Genomic DNA, 23,123 nt, shown 5'->3' with positions numbered 1-23,123 from the left:
AGAAATGAGGGAAATAACACCCTTTACAGCAGTCACAAATAATATAAAATGCCTTGATGTAACTGTAACTACCTGTATGACAAGAAGTTCATGTCTATAAAATAGAAATTAAGAAAGATATCACAAGATAGAAACAGATCCCATGTTTATGGTTCGGTAGGATTAGCGTTGTAAAAGTGGCCATCTTACCCAATGTAACCTGAAAATTCAGTGCAATTCCTGTCAAAATTCCAAGACAAATCTTGAACTTGAAAAAGAAAGTCTCAATTTCTTATGGAAAAACAAATAAACACAGGATTGTGAAAACAATCCTGTATAATAAATGAACTTCTAGAGGTATCAACTTCTCTTATTGCAGCTATACTACAGAGCAACAGTATTTCAAACCACAGGGTATAGGCATAAAATCAGAGAAGTTGTTCAATGAAATAGAATCCAAGACGCAGAATTAAATCCACACATGTATGAACACATGATTTTCCAAAACCATACACTATAAAATAAAAATAGAAAAATCTTCATCAAATAGTACTGGTCTAATTGGATGTCTGTAGGTAAAAATATTCAAGAACTCATATCTAATTTCCTACACAAAAGTTAAGTCCAGGTGTATCAAATACCTCAACATAAAACTAAATCTAATAGAAGAAAAAGTGGGGAACAGCTTTGGGCACAATTTTATAATAGGCAAATTTCTGCACTGAACACCAATGTCTTAGGCATTAAGGTAATTAGTAAATGGGAATAATGGAACTAAAAACCAATTGTAAGGCTAATGACATCATCAATAAGACAGCCTGGAGAATGGGAAAACATCTTCACCAACCCTACTTCTGATAGAGGACTATTATGCAAAATATATAAAGAAATTTACGAATCAAATAATCCCATTTAAAAATGGGGTACAGAGCTAAACAAAGAATTCTAAGCAGAGGAATGTGTAATGACCCAGAAGCACAGTTCATGGTAACTCACCACAGAATTGCAAATCAATATGAACCTGAGATTCCATTTTACATAGTTTAAAATGGGTAATGTCAAAAAATCGGGGTACAGCACATGCTGTGAAACTTGTACAACCACTTTGGGAATCAATTTTGCAGTTTCTAGGAAAACTGAGAGTATATTTGACTCAAGACCCAGCTATACAACTCCTGGGCATATACTCAAAATATTTCTCACAATACAACAGGAACACTTGCTCAGTCTATGTTCAGAGTAACTTTATTCATAACAGTCAACAACTAGATACCACCTACATGTTTCTTGACTGAAACTGAATAAAGAAGATATAGAACATTTATATAATGAAATAAATTTTTATTGTTAAAAACAAAGACATCCTGTATTTTTAAGGAAATATGGATGGAAATTGAGAATATTATCCTAAGTGAGTTAATGTAGATATCAAAAGAAATGTACTGTATGCAATCACTTATAATAGGACATTAGCCATAAAGAGCAGGATAACCTTGATACAATCTACAGAAACAGAGAAACTGTAAAAAGGAGGAAACAAATGTGGAAGTGTGAATCTCACTTAGAAGGGGAAACCAAATAGTCCTCAGAGATAGATAGAGAAAGAGAATTCCTTGAGAAAGGTGGTGAGAAGTAATATGAAAATGGCAACCAGGTGTGGAGTGAGGGGTAACAATACAGGGCTTGGAGTGTGAATGGAAATCAGTGGGGAGCATCTCTCCTGCTAGCTGGAGACCTGAACAGGGACAGCACTTGGGAGTCTATGGGAGTCAGCTATCTGAGATTCCTAGCATTTCAGGTTATGGAGACTGAATTAGTCACCTCCTGTTGCCAGGTAGAACTTCTAGTGGAGGGAATGAATCATCAACCCACCCACAAATGCATTTACCACCCCTAAAAATGTACTGCATGCAAGATGCATAGAAATAATTATGGAACAGAGGTTAAGGGAAAATCCAACAAAAGATTTGACCAAATTGAGACCTATCCTATTGGAAGAAAGCCAACCCCTAACACTATTAATGATATTCTGCTACGCTTGCAGACAGGAGCCTACCACAACTGTCTCCTGAGAAACTTCTACCAGCAACATATGAAACAGATAGAGAGACCTACAGCTAAGCATCAGGCAGAGGATGGGAGTGTAGTGGATGAATGGGAAGATTGAGTGAGCCAGAGAATTCAAGAATATCACATGACCTACAGAGTCAACTATTCTGGGCCATGGGGGCTCATAGAGATTGAACTACAAACCAAAGAGTATGAAGTGACTAAACATTTTTAACTAAACTCTGTACATTTATAGCAGTTGTGCAGATTGAGTTGTGCAGATTGGTGTTCAAGTGAGTGTCCAAACAATTATATCCAGAATGACAGACACTTGTTGCTTCATCAGAGTTTCATGGCAGACAACCCAAGATGTTGTCAATCTTAAGGCTCCTACTGTTTTAATCTACACATCATATGAAATATGTAATTTTATTAAATACCATACAGCAACAAAATACTTGTTAGACACAAAGCAAACATTTAGAACATATCTGTGATTGTGCTTTTGTAGAGCAAAGTTATAGTTGGACTTATGACACAATTTGAAGAAATTACCACTGATATTTGCAACCTAGAAGATTTTATTTTTTAAAAATCAAGTTTTTGGAAATCTCATATATATGAATTCATTGTATCTTTATCACACCTAGTCCTTGCCTCCTTCCCTCTAAGTCCTCTTGAGGTTGTGGTATCAGATAGCAATTGTATCAGATTGACTGTGCTTTCAGTGTTAACACAGTTTTCTAAGGACAATATGAATGTCATGAAGCATTACTATTTTTATAATTCTGAATAGGATAATGGATCAGTTAATGAGATTTATACCTTGTTTACAATAACTTGACTTTCATTACTTTTATGTGAAATAAATGTGACTTTATTGATGTAAACATTAATGTTTTTTTAGATTAACATCTATTATTTGTGAAATATTCTATTGGATCAACCAAACTTTATTGGTATATATTTTATTCAATGAATAAAAGAAGGAAAGACTTTTTAGATTTGGGCATTTCCAAAGGGAATTTTTTTAAAGGAGTCACACTATACCCACATATGCATTTGAAAAGTATACAATTTACAATACAGGAATGAACTGTCATAGAGCATCTCCAAAGCATACATGATAAATGTGCACTTAGCAATCTTTCCCAGTTGTGAGACATTTTAATATCCTGAGATTTAATAGAGTGTACTTTGCATCATAGCCTAGACAGTTTGAAAGATTAAACATTGCCAAAAACTTAGATTTTTCGCCACTTGATTTTAAGAAAGAAAGGTGTTCCCAGCTGGGAAATTCTTCCTTCATCTCTTCTGTAGGAGAGACCTAAAAATCAAAATGATAATCAGTTACTTGTTGACTACATTGTTAGTGGTCATTTCTTCTTACTTCTTTTGTGTCCAATCAGTGAAGTACATTCAGAAATGTGCTGCTTCCATCAAAGTTATGAGTTTTAATGTATCTAAACCAACAGACTCTTAAGCAATTAGACTTTTAGAATTTGTGGTGAATACTCATATGAATTTCTTCTAACATGTAATTAATTGCAGAGGAAATATGCACTTTTAGAAGCACGGGGAAAGTAGGAAAATTTTGTTTGATTCTGGGCCATTGGCAGAGCTCATATCAGTTACTCAGGAAATTATTACATGCTCTTTCATACGTATTTCACAGAAGCTGATTTGCACGAATATTCTACTAAATCTAACTTCCATGAGGTCTACGTATAAAAATCTGACAAGTTATGAGGATCAGATGGTGATTTGATAGGGATGAATGTGATTGAAGGACCAAAGCTTTTTTCATCTGCCCTTTAACTGCCTAAGAGAAACATCTTTGTTTCATTCTGATCCCTAGGGTGGAAAGAGATAAGAAGCATCTGAAAAACTTGGAGATGCTGGGAAACTATTAGAACAGTGGTTCTCAAAATTTCTAATGCTGTAACACTTTAATATATTTCCCTTCACTGTGGTGACCCCCAACAATAAAATTATATTGAGTAATTGTAAACACCTGATATGCCCAATATCAGTTATATGACTGCTGTGAAAAGGTTAATTGACCCTCAAAGGAGTTATGACACACAGGTTGAACAACAGTCTTATTGAAAGATTGTGAACAAGATCAGATATCTATGTTTCACTCTGGAAAGATGACGTATTTCAGAATTGATTTGTTGTTAATTTTGACAACCTACCTACTTTATGAGAGAAAGTAACTAATGGGAAGTGCTCACCTTGATGAGTATCCACTTAAGGTCATCCAGGAGTTGTCTGTTGTTCTCTTCAATTTCCTTGGCTTTAGAGAGGATAGATTCTGGGACATCTTGCATGGCACTCAATTCAAGCACTAGATGGTATAGAGGGCTGATCCAGGCACCCACAAAATTGATCAAAGTTTTTACATACTCTTTGATCTATGAGACATAATTGAGCCATTGCATAAATTTCAGTTTTAGCAGATTTGATACCTGCAATGTCCATGGAAAGAAGCTGAACTGAAACATGTATTTACTATGTGTATATGAAACACGTATCGATGTTACATACTATGGAAGTATTTAAACATCTGGTGTATTTTCTACAAAATAAAACAGAATATGGGTCTTGTCAATAAGCATTTTCCTGAGGTTAGGTCATCATATTTTGTTATTCCTATTCAATTCTAACAGTTTCCTTTCCAATGAGTTCTTCATTATTCGTTTATTTATTCATCAAATTATAAAATGGTTTTTGCTAATACTCCCTCAGGACCAAAAAACTTTGACTCATGATAGACAGAGGCATGGTAAGTAGTTAAAACAATTTTCAATAAAGGAATTATGTACACCATGTACAGGAGAAGAACGAAATCATATCCTATAACAGAACTGATAAGATATGCAGACCTTCTTATCATGGTTTTGGCAATTGCTGCATCCTAAGGAAAAAAACTAATATTTCACAGGATTGCTCTGCTCATCCAGTTTTCAGTTAAGGCATAGAGAATATTAGAAGGATGAAGAGATATGTAAAAATAGAACTAGAACTAGAATAGGTTTGAAAATCAAGAAGTGGAATAGTGTTCAGGAAGATAGAATACTATCATGCGGAACACATTAGTAACACATAATAAACACAGCCATATTGTTATAACTGATGGTGGAATGGGTGTATATCTATGGATAGTCAACTTAGCTCAAAGGATCCTAAAAATATGAAGTAAAATTCCAGTAGTTGGTCATTTCCAAAACATCATTCTCTAAATGGTATATTATGCATATGTTGGGGTCATCTGATTATTTTTAAAATTTATCAATTCTATAATGTGATTATTTTCTATGCTTTATCTTCATTTTTCTGCATGGATGATTTCTTTATCTATCATAATGCCTGTAATAATTGACAATACCAAAAAATCAAAGTATTGCTTCTGGAATTCTGTGGAAAACCCAGAAAGGAAACTCACTTCAATATTTATATGTTCATTTTCCTTATTTGGGGTGTTTATGAGAGTTGAATGGCAGTAACTTCCAGCTCTGAGAGCAGTCTTGTCTTTCCTAATCACTTGTGAATTCTGCAAATAACACAAAAAATAGAGGTCAGAAATCACAAATAACTTCATGAACAGAATATAGTGTGTTTTATTGGATTTGTAAATTTTACCACATGTAATTCATAAAATGTAGATATGAAGTAATTAAGAAACCATCATATAGTTTTGTGTCTATACATTGTACCTGCAATTTAATTTGTTTTTTATTAACATTTGAATATTTAACTCCCTCCTCTCTTACTCACTTATCCTCTTCACTTTCGAAAATTACACTCAGGATGGTAGACACTTAAAGGATTAAATTTAAGAAGAAGTAAGTGATTTAATTATCACCATTGTTCAACATTCAGCATAAAGCCATACAACATATTTATTAACCTTCCTATTTTCTGTCAATATATACTGACATTTCTTTATCCAGACAATAGAATTATAAATTGATTAATTTAACACTAAAGAAGATATCTGGGCATGTTTATAATAATTTTAGAGTGAAATTGTTTCACAACAATAATCTATTTTACAGTAAATCCATGTAAACTCAAAGAAAGTAAATATAAAAATATTAGTATCATGTATTGGACTAGTCATTGTATGATTAGTAAAATATTTAATTTACTTAAAATGTACTTTAGAATTTTTATTTCAAATAATCAGCTAATTCATGAAAGGTTAATGAATCTCTGTGAAGGTTAAGAGTTGAAACACTGAAAATTAAAAACAGGAAATAAAAATGCTGTATAATGCTTTCTCTTTGAAAGTGAAATCATTGACATGAGACTTTTACTGGGAAGCAAATGGAAGAAAGTAAGGTACTTACAAGAGATGAAAACTGTTCAGATGAGAATTTGTTTTGGTACTGAGTCATTTTAAGGGGAGAGAAATAACAAGTAGTCAGTAAAAAATAGGACAACAGGTATATCCCAAACAGAGACACATTCATGCCCATCATATTGAAGGTTGTCCTGTTTCTACAGTTTCTTTTTTTCTGACCTTGAGAAATGACAATCGCCAAATGGGTATGGATACACTTTTATTCCTGCTCTGATATTGGACAAACTCTTGTCACTGAAAATCTTTAAAGTCAAATTCCTAGTATTTACAGACTTCTTGAGAGTCTAGATTTTTTTCTTTCTCTCTTTTTCTCAGGCTTTCCTTCTTTCTTTCTTTTATTCTTTCTTTCTTTTATTCCTCCCTTCCTTTCACCTTTTCCTTCTTTCTTGCCTCTTCACATGTTTTACTTTATCTCTGTTACAAATATATAGTTCACTGTAATGCACATCTTTTACAGTAGTTACCTACAATGTGCTAAATGAGCATGGTAATAGAATTACATGATCCTGAATACAAAAACAGGAAACGAAAATTCTTCCCCAAGCATATTTTAAAAATTTCTACCATAGTTATTTTTATTTTTTTAATAAAATAGAGAAAATATATTAATAGCATTAGATTCTATGAAATTCATGAAACTGTCCAATTGGCTCTGTCCTTGTTTCAGTAGTCGGGGCATCTTTTACCTATGAAGCTGAATTTTCTGATATGTGTGTCATGATATTTTGTGACTCAGATTTTAGTGCAGTTCAAGTATTAGTTAGAGACCGAGGTACTTACGAGCTCTACATGTATCTGATTAGCAAGGTCATAGAGCGTCTCAGCTTTATGGATGGCACTGTTAAATGTTTCCACAAGGGGGTTCCAGCAGCCGCCCTCTTCTGCAAGACATGCAGGAATTGATGCAGCTTTTTCCCACAACAGCAAGCTTGATACCACCAGGAGCAGGAGTTTGCCTGCTACGTAAAAACAAAACCCACTTAGAGATGGTATGTTAATCGGCCTTCTCCTTGAACTAGGAAAGTTGTATCTGGCCAAAGATTTTTTTTTTAGTTTGTTGTTGATGTTCTTGTGGTTGTTGTTTGGTTTGGGTGGGTTTTTTGATTTTCTTTTTAATTTTATTCCATCATGTTGATATTAAATTCAATGTCTGCAAAGGCCTATACAGTACGTAGGCAAGTAAACAAATTTTTCTGAATAGTAGTTTGAAGAGCAGGCAATTTCACATTTTTTTGTATTGTTTAAGAAGTGCTTCTGAATTTTACAAATATCTGAAATTAAAATTAGTTCTGTACTTGTATTTTAAGTCAGTGTTTGATGGTTTAGCATCATTGGAAGGTGAGGTCATTTTTCAGAGACCAAACTCTTGAAGAATGTGCAGTTTTTAATCATCATATCTGATCTCAATGTTTTATAAATTTGTGGCACAGGGATACCACAATTTACTTCTTTGCTTCCTCTATACATTGGACAGTAAATACAATGACTATGAATACTAACAAGGAGTTGAAGAGATGTTGTCCAATATATAATATCAACTTAGAACTCCTAATGTATGATAAAACTCCATCAGTGATTTTTTTTTCCTCAAAACTTAGGATCATTCTTTTTAAAGTTGATCTGCCCAATAATTTTGTCAGCAGATTAGACTCTAAATGTAGTCTGAACACATTCAGGTTGGATAAGACTTACATATTCAAATTGTTTTCTAACGGCTTATCATTGACTAAAGTAGAAGTCAGAACATCAACCATTAGTACTTTTTACTGACAATCAAAATTCTCTTTCTTCATCCTTGAGATAAGACTAATTAAATCCACTGTTTTTTACATGCTCAATATTTACCAATTTCTAAAATTCCAAAACATTTTCTATTTGAGATGTATTATTTTTGTTCTGGAAGTTATTTTATGTATTGCAAGTTGCTAAATAATTTCCATCAGTCCTACTCACTGGACACCAGGAACCCTTTTTCCCTTCTCTTGTCTCCTCAAGAGAGGAGACAGCACAGATTCTATTTGAACATTGCAACATGTCTCAAGTTAAAGAATGATGAAAACTACTAATCCAATTGTCTCCCATACCCTTGTACAGTTTCTTTCAAAAAATATTTTAAAAGTTAATATAAAGTCTATGTAGAAATCTACTCCTTGAAATCTATGAACAAATATCTCTTCATGCCAGATAGAAGATCAAAGATTCCAAATAAAGAATTCCATTAAAATAAACTCATAGGACCATTGAATGAATACTTTTAATAAGAGAGGCATATGGGTAGAGGGATTTACTTACAGAAGGAATGTTGACTCAATGGCAGCTCCATTGCTGAAGACTTCCAAATCAGGATGAGCTCTGTCTCTGGAGATCTGCTTACTGGAGTTATATATCCAGGTAGATTCCTGACTCTATATATTCTAGCGAATAACCCCAAGGGTATGAATAACCATGTGACAGCATGAAGTCTTAGACAGAAACACTCATTCAACAATCATGTCTATTTATCTTCAGGGAATGTTAACTGTTTTATTACATTATAATGGATATGTGTCTGGATTTTTTTTGCGTGTTCCTACAGGTTGATTCCTGTTCAAACTATTTTTTAAAACTCTAAAGCCATCTCAGTGACCTGATTAAAGATGATCATGTCAGACTATGAGGACAGCATTGTCCATGATTACTTCCCATTCCTTTGATTCTTACATTTTTTGTTTCACCTTTTTTCTAATATTTATTGACAGAAAAATATTCTTCATTGAACATTTGACCATCATACCAGAGCATTAGTAAGCTATCCATACGGTTATGATTCCTCTCCATTAATTACTGGCTACTCTGAAGAGTGTTTCTCTGTGAATTAAGCTGACAATTATAATAATCTGCATGCTTGAATTAGATATTTAGATGTCAGTCTAAAATAAATGGGATATATTTAACACAAAAACTCCATTAACTTCTCTTTAGACAATATATCTTCTGAGAACATACCACACATTATTTAAAAATAACAAATGTAGTTTTTTTCTGTCAATTGTTCTTAATCATGTCAGAATTTTGTTAACTGCATCAGTAATAATTGCAACGTGATTGTCCTAATGAGCATATTTTCATAAATTTACCACTCATATTAGCACTTCTGCTATAGCACCACTGGTGAAAATTCTTTAAAGGCCAATGCCATAGTGGCTTCCAGATATTTGCATCTAATCAACATCGAGGGATCTTCTAACTCAACGCCAACAAAATATGCTAATACTGTTGAAAGAGAGTACTTGCTCATTAAAAAATATAGGCAAATCAGTTAGGTCTAATATTTATACAAAAGGAAATACAGCTACAAGAATGCCATGAGAGATTTCAAAAGCCTAGGTGTACCATATTACTTGGGAAAGTAACTCTGATCTCTGGGTCACCAATATCTCAGAGATTTAATTCAATAAAATATATTCTCAGAGCTTGAAGGGGCTCAAGACCTCATATGAACAACAATGCCAACCAACCAGAGCTTCCAGGGACTAAGCCACTACCCAAAGACTATACATGGACTGACCCTGGGCTCCAACCTCATATGTAGCAATGAATAGCCTAATAAGAGCACCAGTGGAAGGGGAAGCCCTTGGTGCTGACAAGACTGAACCCTCAGTGAATATAATTGTTGGGGGGAGGGTGGTAATGGGGGAAGGATGGGGAGGAGAAGCCCATATAGAAGGGGAGGGGAGCCCATATAGAGGAAGAGGGGTTAGGGGGATGTTGTCCTGGAAACCGGGAAGGGGAATAATAATTGAAATGTAAATAAGAAATACTCAAGTTAATAAAGATAAAAAAAATATTATTCTCCGGAACCCCATTTCCTACATGTATGTATATTCTAACAGATCATTTTTCTTTTAACTATTTTATTTATTTACATTGCAAAGGTTACAACCATCCCATTCACACATCCTGGAGTTCATCATTCCATTCCCTTTCCTCTTTGCTTCTGATAGGGTGCTTTCCAAAACACCTACCCACCTACCTCATCCCACTATCATCACACTCCTCTGAAGCAACAAATTTCTACAGTTTAGGCACATCCTCTGTCAGTCTTTCCAAACAGGGCAATACTCTGCTCTATGTGTGCAACGGGCTATGGACTACCCCACGTATGCTCTTTGGTTGGTAGCTTAGAATCTGAGAGTTCAGAGGGGTCTGTGTTAGATGATACTGTTGTTCTTCCTCTGGGGTTGCCATCCATTGTAGTTCTTTCAATCCTATGCCTAACTCTTCTATGGGGTCCAGGACATCAGTCAAATATTTGGTTGTAAGTATCTGCATCTAACCAAATCAGATGCTGGTTGAGCCTCTCAGAGGACAGCCATGTGCTTCTGTCTGAAAGCTCAACATAACATGAGGAATAGTATCATCATTTGGTGCCTGTGCATGGGATTGATCCCAATTTAGGCCAGTAATTTGATGCCATTTTCTTTAGTCCCTGCTCCATTTTTGTCCCTGTATTTCCTTTAGACAGGTACAAATCTGTATCAATTATTTTGAAAAAAGAGGGGTATCTCCATTCCTCAACTGGGGGTGCCATGTCTTTCTACTGGAAATAGTTTCTTCAGGTTTCATCTCCCCACTATTGAGCATTTCAGCTAAGGGTACTCCCATTGAGTCCTGTGAGCATCTCACATCCCAGGTCTCTGAGATACACTAGACATTCCCCCATTCCCTATTCTCTACTGCTGCATATTTCCATTCGTTCTCCTACCCCTCTGGGATACTGTCTTGTCTCCCACCATATTTGATCCTCGCTCCTACCCCTCACTTTACCCACTCCTCGCTCCTACCCCTCACTTCACCCACTCCTCGCTCCTACCCCTCACTTCACCCACTCCTACTCAGATACCTCCATCACTCTCCCTTCTGGGATTATCTTGTTCCTCTTTCTAAGTGGGATCAAAGTATCCACATTTAGATCTTCCCCCTTGTTAAGCTTCCTATGGTCTATAAATGTATCATTGGTATTCTGTTCTTTTGGCTAATATGCACTTATCAGTGACTATATAACTTGTATGTCGTTTGGGGTCTTATTACCTATTACCTCACACATATAGAGTAGATTCTAACAGATTCTTTAAAAGTTCAATTTAGAATTGTTTTAGGTTTTCCACCAAATGAGTAAATGTATATCTATGGATTTATGAAATGTATATCTATGGATTTATGAAATTGAATCTTAACAGATGTTTAGCACGTTTGTAGACCTACTGTTACCTGCTTCAAGACATCATTAGTTGACTTGATGATTCTGCATCCACATGGACATTAGTCACAGATTTGCAAAGGTGTTAGACAGCATGAATAAGCCTCAAGGTTATATGAGATGTTTCTTCCAAATCATATGACTCTAGAATAGCATGGATGGAATCATTACTTCTTTTGTAAGAGTATAGTCTAAAGACAGACCTCCACTGTCTGGAGTGAAGTAAGTTGTTTCACTCCAGACTGACATATGATCAGTAAGAGGTAGCATCTTGCTAAGGGCCAAAAAGGAGTGAGGCCCATTCACATCTGTCAAATTGGTTGTCCTTTCAGAAGTCTTCCAACTTTCAACATTCTCTTCCTTGGTCTTGTGGTGTCTAGTTGTTTATCTGTCAACAGTGTTTTACAAAAAGACCTTGCCTAGGTTAGGAATCTATCCTGCATAGACATGTACAGCATAATTTTCATAACCTGGAATAGGATAATAATATCCTTAAATGCAACCCAGATCACTTCTAAATATCCAGCCACAAGATTTGATCTACATTAGAGAATTGTGTACAGATTACTCTATGAGGTAGACTTAAGTGACTACCACTAGTACTCACTGTATTATTTTTCTATCCCTTGGTCTATCTCCTCATCATTGTACTGTTGTTTTTCCTCATGATTTTAGATAGCCATGACTTCTAATCTTCTTGACTAATTGATAAGGACAGTTCCTTGAAGAATTCTTTAAGATGTCCTCAGCTCCACTTTATGTTCAGGCATAAAAGCAGTGGTAGTCACTCTGTTGATTTTAAAAATACTGACCCTGTACGATATCACTTTCCTGCACCAGGGACATCAATAGAAAGTCCTGTCTCATTTTCTACCTCATGGAGTATTGCTAGTCAGTTGATAGCCTTTCTTCTGCTCCTAACTACCACACCTTCTTATCAAGTCCACATTACTGTTGGAGATCCTAGATCGGTCACAGATATTGCCATGTTTGTCTTCCCATGAGCCTGGTTCTCATATATGTTCTTTTTATGAGTATTTTTTATTGTATTAGCACTTTACAATTGATATATAATTCATGTACCAGTCACTTCTTTTCTACAGAGCTCCTTCAATTTAAGTGTAATTATATGCTAAATTATGACGTGCAAGAAGAATCATACAAAATGTGTAGTCACAGATTTGGAGACCAGACTGTCATCTGTTCTAACCAAGTGAATGTGTTTTTCAGAAATGCAGGAGTTAAGAGCTACAACTACTTAATTAATGTCAAAGGGCTTATTCTTGACATGCCTAAATAGGTGTCTTCTACTTAACTTTTAACTTAGTCAAAATGAATATTCATTCATCAAAGTTACCTGACTATAATGCTCAGTGGAAAGTTGGATTCTCTTCTCACCTTTATGTCTTTGAATAGCCTTCTGTGTTTTTGGATTCTTATTTCTTTATCTAGATTTGGGTATTATTTTTCTGCTATGTATTTCCATTTTAGATTTTGTAATCTTTAAAATGTACCTATTACAAACATATTTACTTGTGCTAGTGCTCCATATCTGTCGCTGTGACTCCCTCCCACATATACAAATGTACATTACCCTAACATTAAAATAAAATGAACAAAGTGTTGTTAGTTACATGCCATCTGTTCTCAAAGAGTATGAACCTAAATATCTATTATTTTTTACTGAGGCTGCCTAGCACATTTATATGGATGGTGTAGATTTTAAAGTGGAAAATCTAAGTAATATGATATACTAATTCACAACAATTATAATACTAAGAATATTTTGTTTAGTATTTTTAGTTACGACAGAAAGGTGAAATACAGAGGAAGAAGTTATAAAATAGAGAGTCTCAAAGGTCAAGAATATTTAATTTAGAGGTTAATAATCTACAAAGCTACCGCCACAATGGCAATTGGTAATATATAATAAATGCAGCTGGTTCTGGAGCAATGGGCCTTTAATTAGGAGCACTTGCTGCTTTCACCAGATATATGTGTGGTTCTTACCACATACTTGACATTTCATAACCATCCATTTTTCCACTTCTAGCCTCTTAGAGGCATCAGGTACATATCCAATTCACAGACATACAATGGCAGTAATATATTCATATATACAGACCCAGTCCCAAAGCTCTCTGTACCCACATCCCATGGGAGAGATGGACTTCCATAAGTATGCACAATCCTGAGAGATCAGGGGAGAACACCTCATCTGCTCTTATTCCTGGCCCAAGAGGAACCTGACTGGAGACCTCAGGAAACAGGAATCTAGGGGCAGTCAGGGATAAGACCCTCCTGGTCTCTGTACCCAGAGCTGAAAGCTCTGACACACCTGAAAGCAGGCAAGAACACCACTTCTGCATCGAAGGAGTTGCCTGTGGCCCTCAAGACACAGGAACCCAAGAACAGACTGGGAAAGAATCTTTCTGGGTGCTGCTTGCACCCAGAGTTGACCCTATGACACAGATTTCTGTACCCAGATCCCACTGGGAGAAAGACAGTATCCAGGAGTACTAACAGGCATGAATTCAGGAGGGTTAAGCCATTGTGAGAGATAGCAAGACCAACTAGAACCAGAGACAACCAGATGGTAAGAGGCAAGCACAAGAACTTAAGCAACAGAAACCAAGACTGGGCATCATCAGAGCCCAGTTCTCCCATAAAAGCATATATTAGATATCCCAATGCACTGGAAAAGCAAGATTTAGATTTAAAATCACAGCTCATGATGATGATAGTGGACTCTAAAAAGGACAAAAACAAATCCATTAAAAAATACATCAACATGAGTAAATAAGTAGAGGTCATTAAATGGAAAGAACAAAAATCTTTTAAAGAATTACAGGAAAACACAATCAAACAGGTGAAGGAATGGAACAAAACCATCTAATATCGAAAAATGGAAATAGAAGCAGTAAAGAAAGCACAAAGGGAGACAACACTGGAGATAGAAAACTTAGGAAAGAGATCAGGATTCATGAACACAAGCATCACTAACAGAATAAAAGAGATAGAAAATAGAATCTCAGGGGCAGAAGATACCATAGAAAACAATGACACATCCATCAAAGAAAATGTAAAATGCAAAAAAGCCTCTAACACAAAACATCCAGGAAATGCAGAACAAATTTAGAATATTAGACTTAAGGATAATAGGTAAAGAAGAGAGCGAAAAATCCCAACTTGAAGGGTTAGTAATAATCTTCCACAAAATTATAGAAGAAAAGTTCCCTAACTTAAAGAAAGCAATGCCAATAAACATACAAGAAGCCTACAGAACACAAAATAGATTGGACCAGAGAAGAAATTTCTTCCATCACACAACAATGCACCAAATGCACAAAACAAAACAAAAAAATATTAAAAGCAGTAACAAAAAAATGGTCAAGTAACATATACGATTATATGAGATTTCTCACCAGAGACTATGAAAGCCAGAAGATCCAGAGTTGATGTCACACAGACTCTAGGAAAACACAAATGACAGGCCAGTCTGCTAAATCCAGCAAAACTCTCAATTTTCATACACAGAGAAACCAAGATATCCCAGAACAAAACCAAATGTATGCAATAACTTTCCACAAAGCTAGCCCTACAAAGGATAATAGATGGAAAACTACAGGACAAGGAGGAAAACTACACCCTAGAAAAAGCAAAAAAGTGATCTTGCAACAAACCCAAAAGAAGACAGCCACACAAAAATAATTCCGCCTTTAACTACAAAAAAAAAAAAAAAACCAGGAAACAACAATCACTATTCTTTAATATCTCTGAACATTAATGGACTCAATTCCCAATAAAAAGACATAGACTAACAAACTAGATACATAAGGAGTGCCCATCATTTTGCTGCATACAGAAAACACACTTCAGTGACAAAGACAATATCTCAGAGGAAAAGGCTGGAAACCAATTTTTCAAATAAATGGTCCCAAGAAACAACTTGGAGTAGTGCTTCTAATATTGAATAAAATCGACTTTGAACTGAAAGTTTTCAAAAAAGATAAGGAAGGACACCTCATATTCAAAAAAGGTAAAATCCACCAGGATGAACTATCAATCCTATATATCTATGCTCCAAATCCAAATGTCAGGGCAACTACATTCATAAAAAAAATCTTACTAAAACTCATAACACACATTGCACCTCACACAATAATAGTTGGAGACTTTGGGTAGTGGCTTAGTTCCTGGAACCTCTTGTTGGTTGGCATTGTTGTTCACACCGGGTCTCAAGCCCCTTCAAGCTCTTTCAGTCCTTTCTCTGATTCCTTTAACAGGGGTCCCATTCTCAGTTCAGTGGTTTAATGATAGCATTCACCTGAGTCCAATACAATAGTACATATATATGTATTTTTATTAATTTCTTATTTTTTTGTTGGTCCAAACTGGTATGTGTCTTACTGCTTATGGCACAAAACTATCTTATTAATTGTCACATAATATTTGTATTATCTGTGCTAAGTTCATTATAATTGCAGAAAGAAGTTATAACAAATGACACCGAATTTATCACAAACTGGATGTTTAATCACAAGCATGAACTCACAAGGGTTGTGGTAACCCACTAATGTGCCCAAGATCAAGTCAGAAAAAATATCAGGATAGAGAGGGTAGGTGTTCTCTATATCACAGCAACCCCTGAAGTATTAGGCAACTGAGAGTAACTGAGCAAGGGTGAAATCATTCTTTTGTGGTGTTATGGTCAGTGATGAGTTTACATGCCATAGTTGATGGCATCACACAAAAGTGTACATGTGGACAGCACTTGTGGGACTTGGTGGGTTATAGGCACCAAAAACCTCTAGAAAAAAAAAAAACAGCAAATACACCCAGGAGGAGTAGAAGGCAGGAAATAATCACACACTGAGTTGAAATCAACCAAGTAGAAACAAAAAGGACCATACAAAGAATCAACAGAACCAAAAGTTGGTTCTTTGAAAAAATCAACAAGATAGATACACCCTTAGCCAGACTAACGAGAGGACACAGAGAGTGTGTCCAAATTAACAAAATCAGAAATGAAAAGGGAGACATAACTACAGAATCAGAGGAAATTCAAAAAATCATCAGATCCTACTACAAAAGCCTATATTCAACAAAATTGGAAAATCTGGAGGAAATGGAAAATTTCCTAGACAGATACCAGGTACCGAAGCTAAATCAGGAACAGATAAACCATTTAAAGAACTCCTAAAGACATAGAAGTAGTCATTAACAGTCTCTCAACCAAAAGGAGGCCAGGTCCAGATGGGTTCAGTGCAGAATTCTATCAGACCTCCATAGAAGTCCTCATAATAATACTACCCAAATTATTCCACAAAATTGAAACAGACAGAGCACTACTGAATTCCTGCTATGAAGCCACAATTACTCTTCTACCTAAAAAACAGAAAGACCCAACAAAGAAAGAGAACTTTGGACCAATTTCCCTTATGAATATTAATGCAAAAATACTCAATAAAATTCCTGCAAACCGAATCCAAGAACACATCAAAGCAATCATCCATCATGATCGAGTAGGCTTCATGCCAGGTATACAGGAATGGTTTAATATATGGAAAGCCATCAATGTAATCCACAATATAAAAAAACTGAAAGATAAAAACCACATGCCTGAGAGACACAGCCAGAATACAGCAAATATAGAGGCGAATGCCAGCAGCAAACCACTGAACTGAGAATAGGTCCCCTATTGAAGGAATCAGAGAAAGAACTGGAAGAGCTTGAAGGGGCTCGAGACCCCAAAAGTACAACAATGCCAAGCAACCAGAGCTTCCAGGGACTAAGCCACTACCTAAAGACTATACATGGACTGACCCTGGACTCTGACCCCTTAGGTAGCAATGAATATCCTAGTAAGAGCACCAGTGGAAGGGGAAGCCCTGGGTCCTGCTAAGACTGAACCCCCAGTGAACTAGTCTATGGGGGGAGGGCGGCAATGGGGGGAGGGTTGGGAGGGGAACACCCATAAGGAAGGGGAGGGGGGAGGGGGATGTTTGCCCGGAAACCGGGAAAGGGAATAACACTCGAAATGTATATAAGAAATACTCAAGTTAATAAAAAAAAAAAAAAAAAAAAAAAAAAAAAAAAAAAAAAAAAAACCACATGCTCATTTCATTAGATGCTGAGAAAGCATTTGACAAAATTCAACACCCCATCATGATAAAAGTCCTGGAAAGAATAGGAATTCAAGGCTCATACCTAAACATAGTAAAAGCCATATATGGTAAACCAGTAGCTAACATTAAACTAAGTGGAGAGAGACTTGAAGGAATCCCACTAAAAACAGGGACTATACAAGGCTGCCATTCTCTCCCTATTTATTCTGTATAGTTCTCAAAGTCCTAACCAGAGCAATCAGACAATGAAAGGATAGCAAAAGGATACAGATTGGAGAGGAAGAAGTCCAAATATCACTATTTGCAGATGATATGATAGTATACTTAAGTGATAGTAAAGTTCCGCCAGTGAACTAAAAGACCTGATAAACACTTTCAGCAACGTTGCTGGGTATAATCTGACCTACAGATTCAATGCAATCCCCATTAAAATTCCAATTCTATTCTTCATAGAATTAGACAGAAAAATTTGCAAATTCATCTGGACTAACAAAGACTTAATTGTCCAACAAATAAGTAGCCTTCCTCTACACAAAAGAGAAATAAGCTGAGAAAGAAATTAGGGAAATGACACTCTTCATAATAGTTCCAAATATTATAAAATACCTCAGTATGACGTCAAACAAGAAAGTAAAATGTCTGTATGATAACAACTTCAAGCCTCTGAAGAAAGAAATTGAAGACGATCTCAGAAGATGGAAAGATCTCTCATGCTCATAGAATGGCAGGATTAATACAGTAAAAATGGTCTTTATAGCAAAAGCGACCTACAGATTCAATGCAATCCCGATTAAAATTCCCATCCAATTCTTCATAGAGTTAGACAGAAAAAATTGCAAATTCATCTGGACTAAAAAAGAACCCAGGATAGCTAAAAGTATCCTCAACAATAAAAGGACTTCTGGGGGAATCACCATCCCGGAACTCAAGCAGAATTACAGAGCAATAGTAATAAAAACTGCATGGTATTGGTACAGAGACAGGCAGATAGACCAGTGGAATAGAATAGAAGACCAAGAAATGAACCCACACACCTATTGTCACTTGATTTTTGACAAAGGAGCCAAAACCATCCAATGGAAAAAAGCATTTTCAGCAAATGGTGCTGGTTCAACTGGAGGTCAGCATGTAGAAGAATGCAGATCGATCCATGCTTATCACCCTGTACAAAGATTAAGTCCAAGTGTATCAAGGACCTCCACATCAAACCAGATACATTCAAACTAATAGAAGATAAAGTGGGGAAGAATCTTGAACACATGGGCACTGGAGAAAATTTACTGAACAAAACACCCATGGCTTCTGCTCTAAGATCAAGAATCGACAAATAGGATCTCATAAAACTACAAAGCTTCTGTAAAGAAAAGCACACTGTTGTTAGGACAAAACAGCAACCAAAAGATTGGGAAAAGATCTTTATCTATCCTACAACTGATAGAGGGCTTATATCCAAAATATACAAAGGACTCACAAAGTTATACTGCAGGGAGACAAATAACCCTATTAAAAAATAGGGTTCACCCCAGTGAACATGATTGTTGGAAGGAGAGCACAAATGAGGGAGGATGGGGAGTGGAAATCCCATAGAGAAGGGGAGGGGGAGGAGTTAGAGGGATGTTGGCCTGGAAACCGGGAAATGGAATAACAATCGAAATGTAAATGAGAAATACCCAAGTTAATAAAGATGGAGAAAAAATAAAAAAATGGGGTTCAGAACAAAGAATTCACAGCTGAGGGATGTGGAATGGCTGAGAAGCACCCAAAGAAATATTCATCATCTTTAGTCATAAGGGAAATGCAAATCAAAACATCCCTGAGATTTCACCTCATATCAGTAAGAACAACTAAGAGCAAAAACTCTGGTGACAGCTGATGCTGGCAAGGATGTGGAGAAAGGGGAACATTCCTCCATTGTTGGTGGGATTGCAGACTGGTACAACCATTCTGGAAATCAGTCTGGAGGTTCCTCAGAAAATTGGACATTGCACTACCTGAGGACCCAGCTCTATCTCTCTTAGGCATATACCCAAATGATGCTCCAACCTATAACAAAGACTCTACTGCTCCATTATGTTCATCGCAGCCTTATTTATAATAGCCAGAAGCTGGAAAGGACCCAGATGCCCTTCAACAGAGAAATGGATACAGAAAATGTGCTACATCTACACAATGGAATATTATTCAGCTATCAAAAACAATGACTTTATGAAATTCATAGGCAAATGGATGGAACTGGAAAATATCATCTTGAGTGAGGTAACCCAATCACAGAAAAACACATGTGGTATGCGCTCATTGATAAGTGGATATTACCCCAAAAGCCCAAATTACCCTAGATGCACAGAACACATGAACTCAAGGAGGATGACCAAAATATGGATGCTTCACCCTTCTTTAAAAGGGGAACAAGAATACCCTTGGGAAGGGATAGGGAGGCAAAGTTTAGAATAGGAGCTGAGGGAACACCCATTCAGAGCCTGTCTCACATGTGGCCCACACATATACAGCCACCAATTAGATAAGATGGACGAAGCAAAGAAGTGCAGGCTGACAGGAACCGGATGTAGATCTCACCTGAGAGATACAGCCAGAATATGACAAATACGTAGGCGAATGCCAGCAACAAACCACTGAACTGAGAATGGGACTCCAGTTGAAGGAATCAGAGAAATGATTGAAAGAGCTGAAGGGGCTTGAGACCCCATATGAACAACAATGCCAACCAACCAGAGCTTCCAGGGACTAAGCCACTACCCAAAGACTATACATGGACTGACCCTGGGCTCCAACTGCATAGGTAGCAATGAATAGTCTAGTAAGGGCAACAGTGTTAGGGGAAGCCCTTAGTTCTGCCATGGCTGGATCTCCAGTGAACGGGATTCTTGTGAGGAGGATGGTAATATGGGGAGGATGGGGAGGGGAGGGGAACACCCATATAGAATGGGAGGGGGAGGCATTAGGGGGATGTTCTCCTGGAAAATGGAAAAGGGAATAACAGTTTTAATGTAAATAAGAAATACCCAATTTAATAAAGATGTAAAAAACCACAAAAAACAAGAAACAAACCAAAAAATAACAAACAAACAAAAAAAAAACCCAAATAAAAAACAACCTGGAAATTGAAACACACACACATATTAGGAGAGAAAATGAGACATTTAAAGAGGATATGGGTTATGAGATGTGTTTATACTCTACTGTATATACATGTAGAAATTTCTAAAAATAAATAATAAAATTATTTCGATATTGGTAAGTGTTGAGGCTTTCATTTTTCAACAAATATACAAAAACAAATAATCATGACTTTTTAAAAACTGACAATGATTGTCTGTGTATACATGACTAAAGTTTCTTTCATTAAAAAAAATATATATATAAGGCTTTTCCACAACAGGTTTGCTGTCAGAATGCAGGTCTTGTGAAAGCCACCGCTAATTCAAAGATAAAATGGGAAAGGAAAAGATTCACATCAACCATCCTCATAATTGGTTACATAGATTCAGGCAAGTCCACCACAGCAGGGCACTTGATCTACAAATGTGGTGGTATTGACAAAAGAACCATCGAAAAGTTTGAAAAGAAGGCTGCAGAGATGAGAAAAGGCTCCTTCAAGTATGCCTGGGTCTTTGGCAAACTGAAAGCTGAGAGTGAGTGTGGTATCACTATTGACATTTTCCTGTGGAAATTTGAGACCAGCAAGTATTATGTGACTATCATTGATACCCCAGGGCACAGAGACATCATCAAGAACATGATTACAGGCACATTTCAGGCTGACTGCGCTGTCCTGATTGTTGCTGCTGGTGTTGGTGAATTTGAAGCTGGTTCCTCCAAGAATGGGCAGACCCGTGAGAATGCTCTTCTAGCTTACACCTGGGGTGTGAAACAGCTAATTGTTGGTGTCAACAAAATGGATTCTACCGAACCACCATACAGTCAGAAGAGATACAAAGAAATCGTTAAGGAAGTCAGCACCTACATTAAGAAAATTGGCCACAACCCTGACACAGTAGCATTTGTGCCAATTTCTGGATGGATGGTGATAACATGCTGGAGCCAAGTGCCAATATGCCTTGGTTCAAGGGATGGAAAGTCACCCGCAAAGATGGCAGTGCCCGTGGCACCACACTGCTGGAAGCTTTGGACTGCATTCTGCCGCCACCTTGTCCAACTGACAAGTCTCTGCGACTGCCCCTCCAGGATGTCTATAAAATTGGGGGCACTGGCACTGTCCCCATGGGCCAAGTGGAAACTGGTGTTTTCAAACCTGGCATGGTGTTTACCTTTGCTCCAGTCAATGTAACATCTGAAGTCAAGTCTGTGGAAATACACCATGAAGCTTTGAGTGAAGCTCTGCCTGGGGACAATGTGGGCTTCAACGTGAAGAATGTGTCTGTCAGAGATGTTAGACGTGGCAATGTTGCTGGTGACAGCAAAAATGACCCACCAATGGAAGCAGCTGCCTTCACTGCTCAGGTGATTATCCTGAACCATCCACGCTAAATTAGTGCTGGCTGTGCCCCTGTTCTGGATTGTCACATGGCCCACCATAGCATGCAATTTTGCCAAGCTGAAAGATAGATCATCGTTCTGGTAAGAAGCTGGAAGATGGCCCCAAATTGTTGAGGTCTGGTGATGCTGCCATTGTTGACATGGTCCCAGGAAAGCCCATGTGTGTTGAGAGCTTCTCTGACTATTCTCCACTTTGTCATTTTGCTGTTCATGACATGAGGCAGACAGTTGCTGTGGGTTCATCAAAGCTGTGGACAAGAAGCCTGCAGGAGTTGGCAAAGTCAGCAAGTCTGCCCAGAAAGCTCAGAAGGCTAAATGAATATTATCCCTAACACCTGCCACCCCAGTCTTAATCAGTGGTGGAAGAATGGTCTCAGAACTATTTGTCTCAATTGGCCATTTAAGGTTAATAGTAAAAGACTGGTTAATGATAACAATGCATCATAAAACCTTCAGAAGGAAAGAATGTTTTGTGTACCTTTTTTTTCTGTGTGTAGCAGTTTTAAGTTATTAGTTTTAAAAATCAGTACTTTTTAATGGGAACAACTTGACCAAAAATCTGTCACAGAATTTTGAGACCCATTAAAACAAGTTTAATGAGGAAAAAAAAAAGAAATTTGAAAAGTGGCTGAATGTTTGTAGGCACTAGCTGGTCCCCCTATAGCTATGGGTCCTTGTATATGCATGGCAGCTAGTAATTTGATGTAATTCTAGTTATAAGACATCCAATGCCCTCTTCTGGCCTCTGACAATACTTTATCAACATGGTACACCTATGGAAACGTAGAGAAAATATAAACATAAAAAAAATTTTAAACTCTCTCTGTCTCTTTGTCTCCCTCTT

General features: G+C 36.8%; 1 protein-coding gene and 1 pseudogene across 2 annotated transcripts; one reads left to right on the top strand and one right to left on the bottom strand.

Moving 5' to 3' along the window:
• Positions 1-2,882: 2,882 nt before the first annotated feature.
• Prl8a7 (prolactin family 8, subfamily A, member 7) lies at positions 2,883-8,781 on the bottom strand. 2 transcript variants are annotated; one of them, XM_087591449.1, is made up of 6 exons: positions 8,690-8,774; positions 7,178-7,356; positions 6,384-6,422; positions 5,477-5,584; positions 4,266-4,445; positions 2,883-3,355 (listed from the first exon to the last, which is right to left on the bottom strand). In XM_087591449.1, exons 1-6 carry the CDS (start codon positions 8,718-8,720, stop codon positions 3,167-3,169), a joined length of 726 nt encoding a protein of 241 aa, XP_087447575.1. In that variant the 5' UTR covers positions 8,721-8,774; the 3' UTR covers positions 2,883-3,166.
• Positions 8,782-21,214: 12,433 nt separating this feature from the next.
• On the top strand, positions 21,215-22,746 carry Eef1a1-ps21 (eukaryotic translation elongation factor 1 alpha 1, pseudogene 21; annotated as a pseudogene).
• Positions 22,747-23,123: the final 377 nt, after the last annotated feature.

Source organism: Rattus norvegicus, chromosome 17, assembly GCF_021556685.1.
Source record: "Rattus norvegicus strain SHRSP/BbbUtx chromosome 17, alternate assembly SHRSP_T2T, whole genome shotgun sequence".
In the NCBI taxonomy this organism is placed as follows: Eukaryota; Metazoa; Chordata; class Mammalia; order Rodentia; family Muridae; genus Rattus; species Rattus norvegicus.
Note: the sequence above shows the minus strand (reverse complement) of the source record. Positions and strands in the feature narration are given on the sequence as shown.

What these genes read in the sequence shown, in the direction of transcription:
- Prl8a7 (XM_087591449.1), bottom strand. Translation starts at nt 8,720, where the DNA reads ATGGAGCTGCCATTGAGTCAACATTCCTTCT. An exon ending in ATCAGATACATGTAGAGCTC is followed by an intron (nt 6,423 to 7,177) that starts GTAAGTACCTCG and finishes AAAATGACTCAG; the next exon opens with TACCAAAACAAATTCTCATC. An exon ending in TTAAGTGGATACTCATCAAG is followed by an intron (nt 3,356 to 4,265) that starts GTGAGCACTTCC and finishes TTTGATTTTTAG; the next exon opens with GTCTCTCCTACAGAAGAGAT.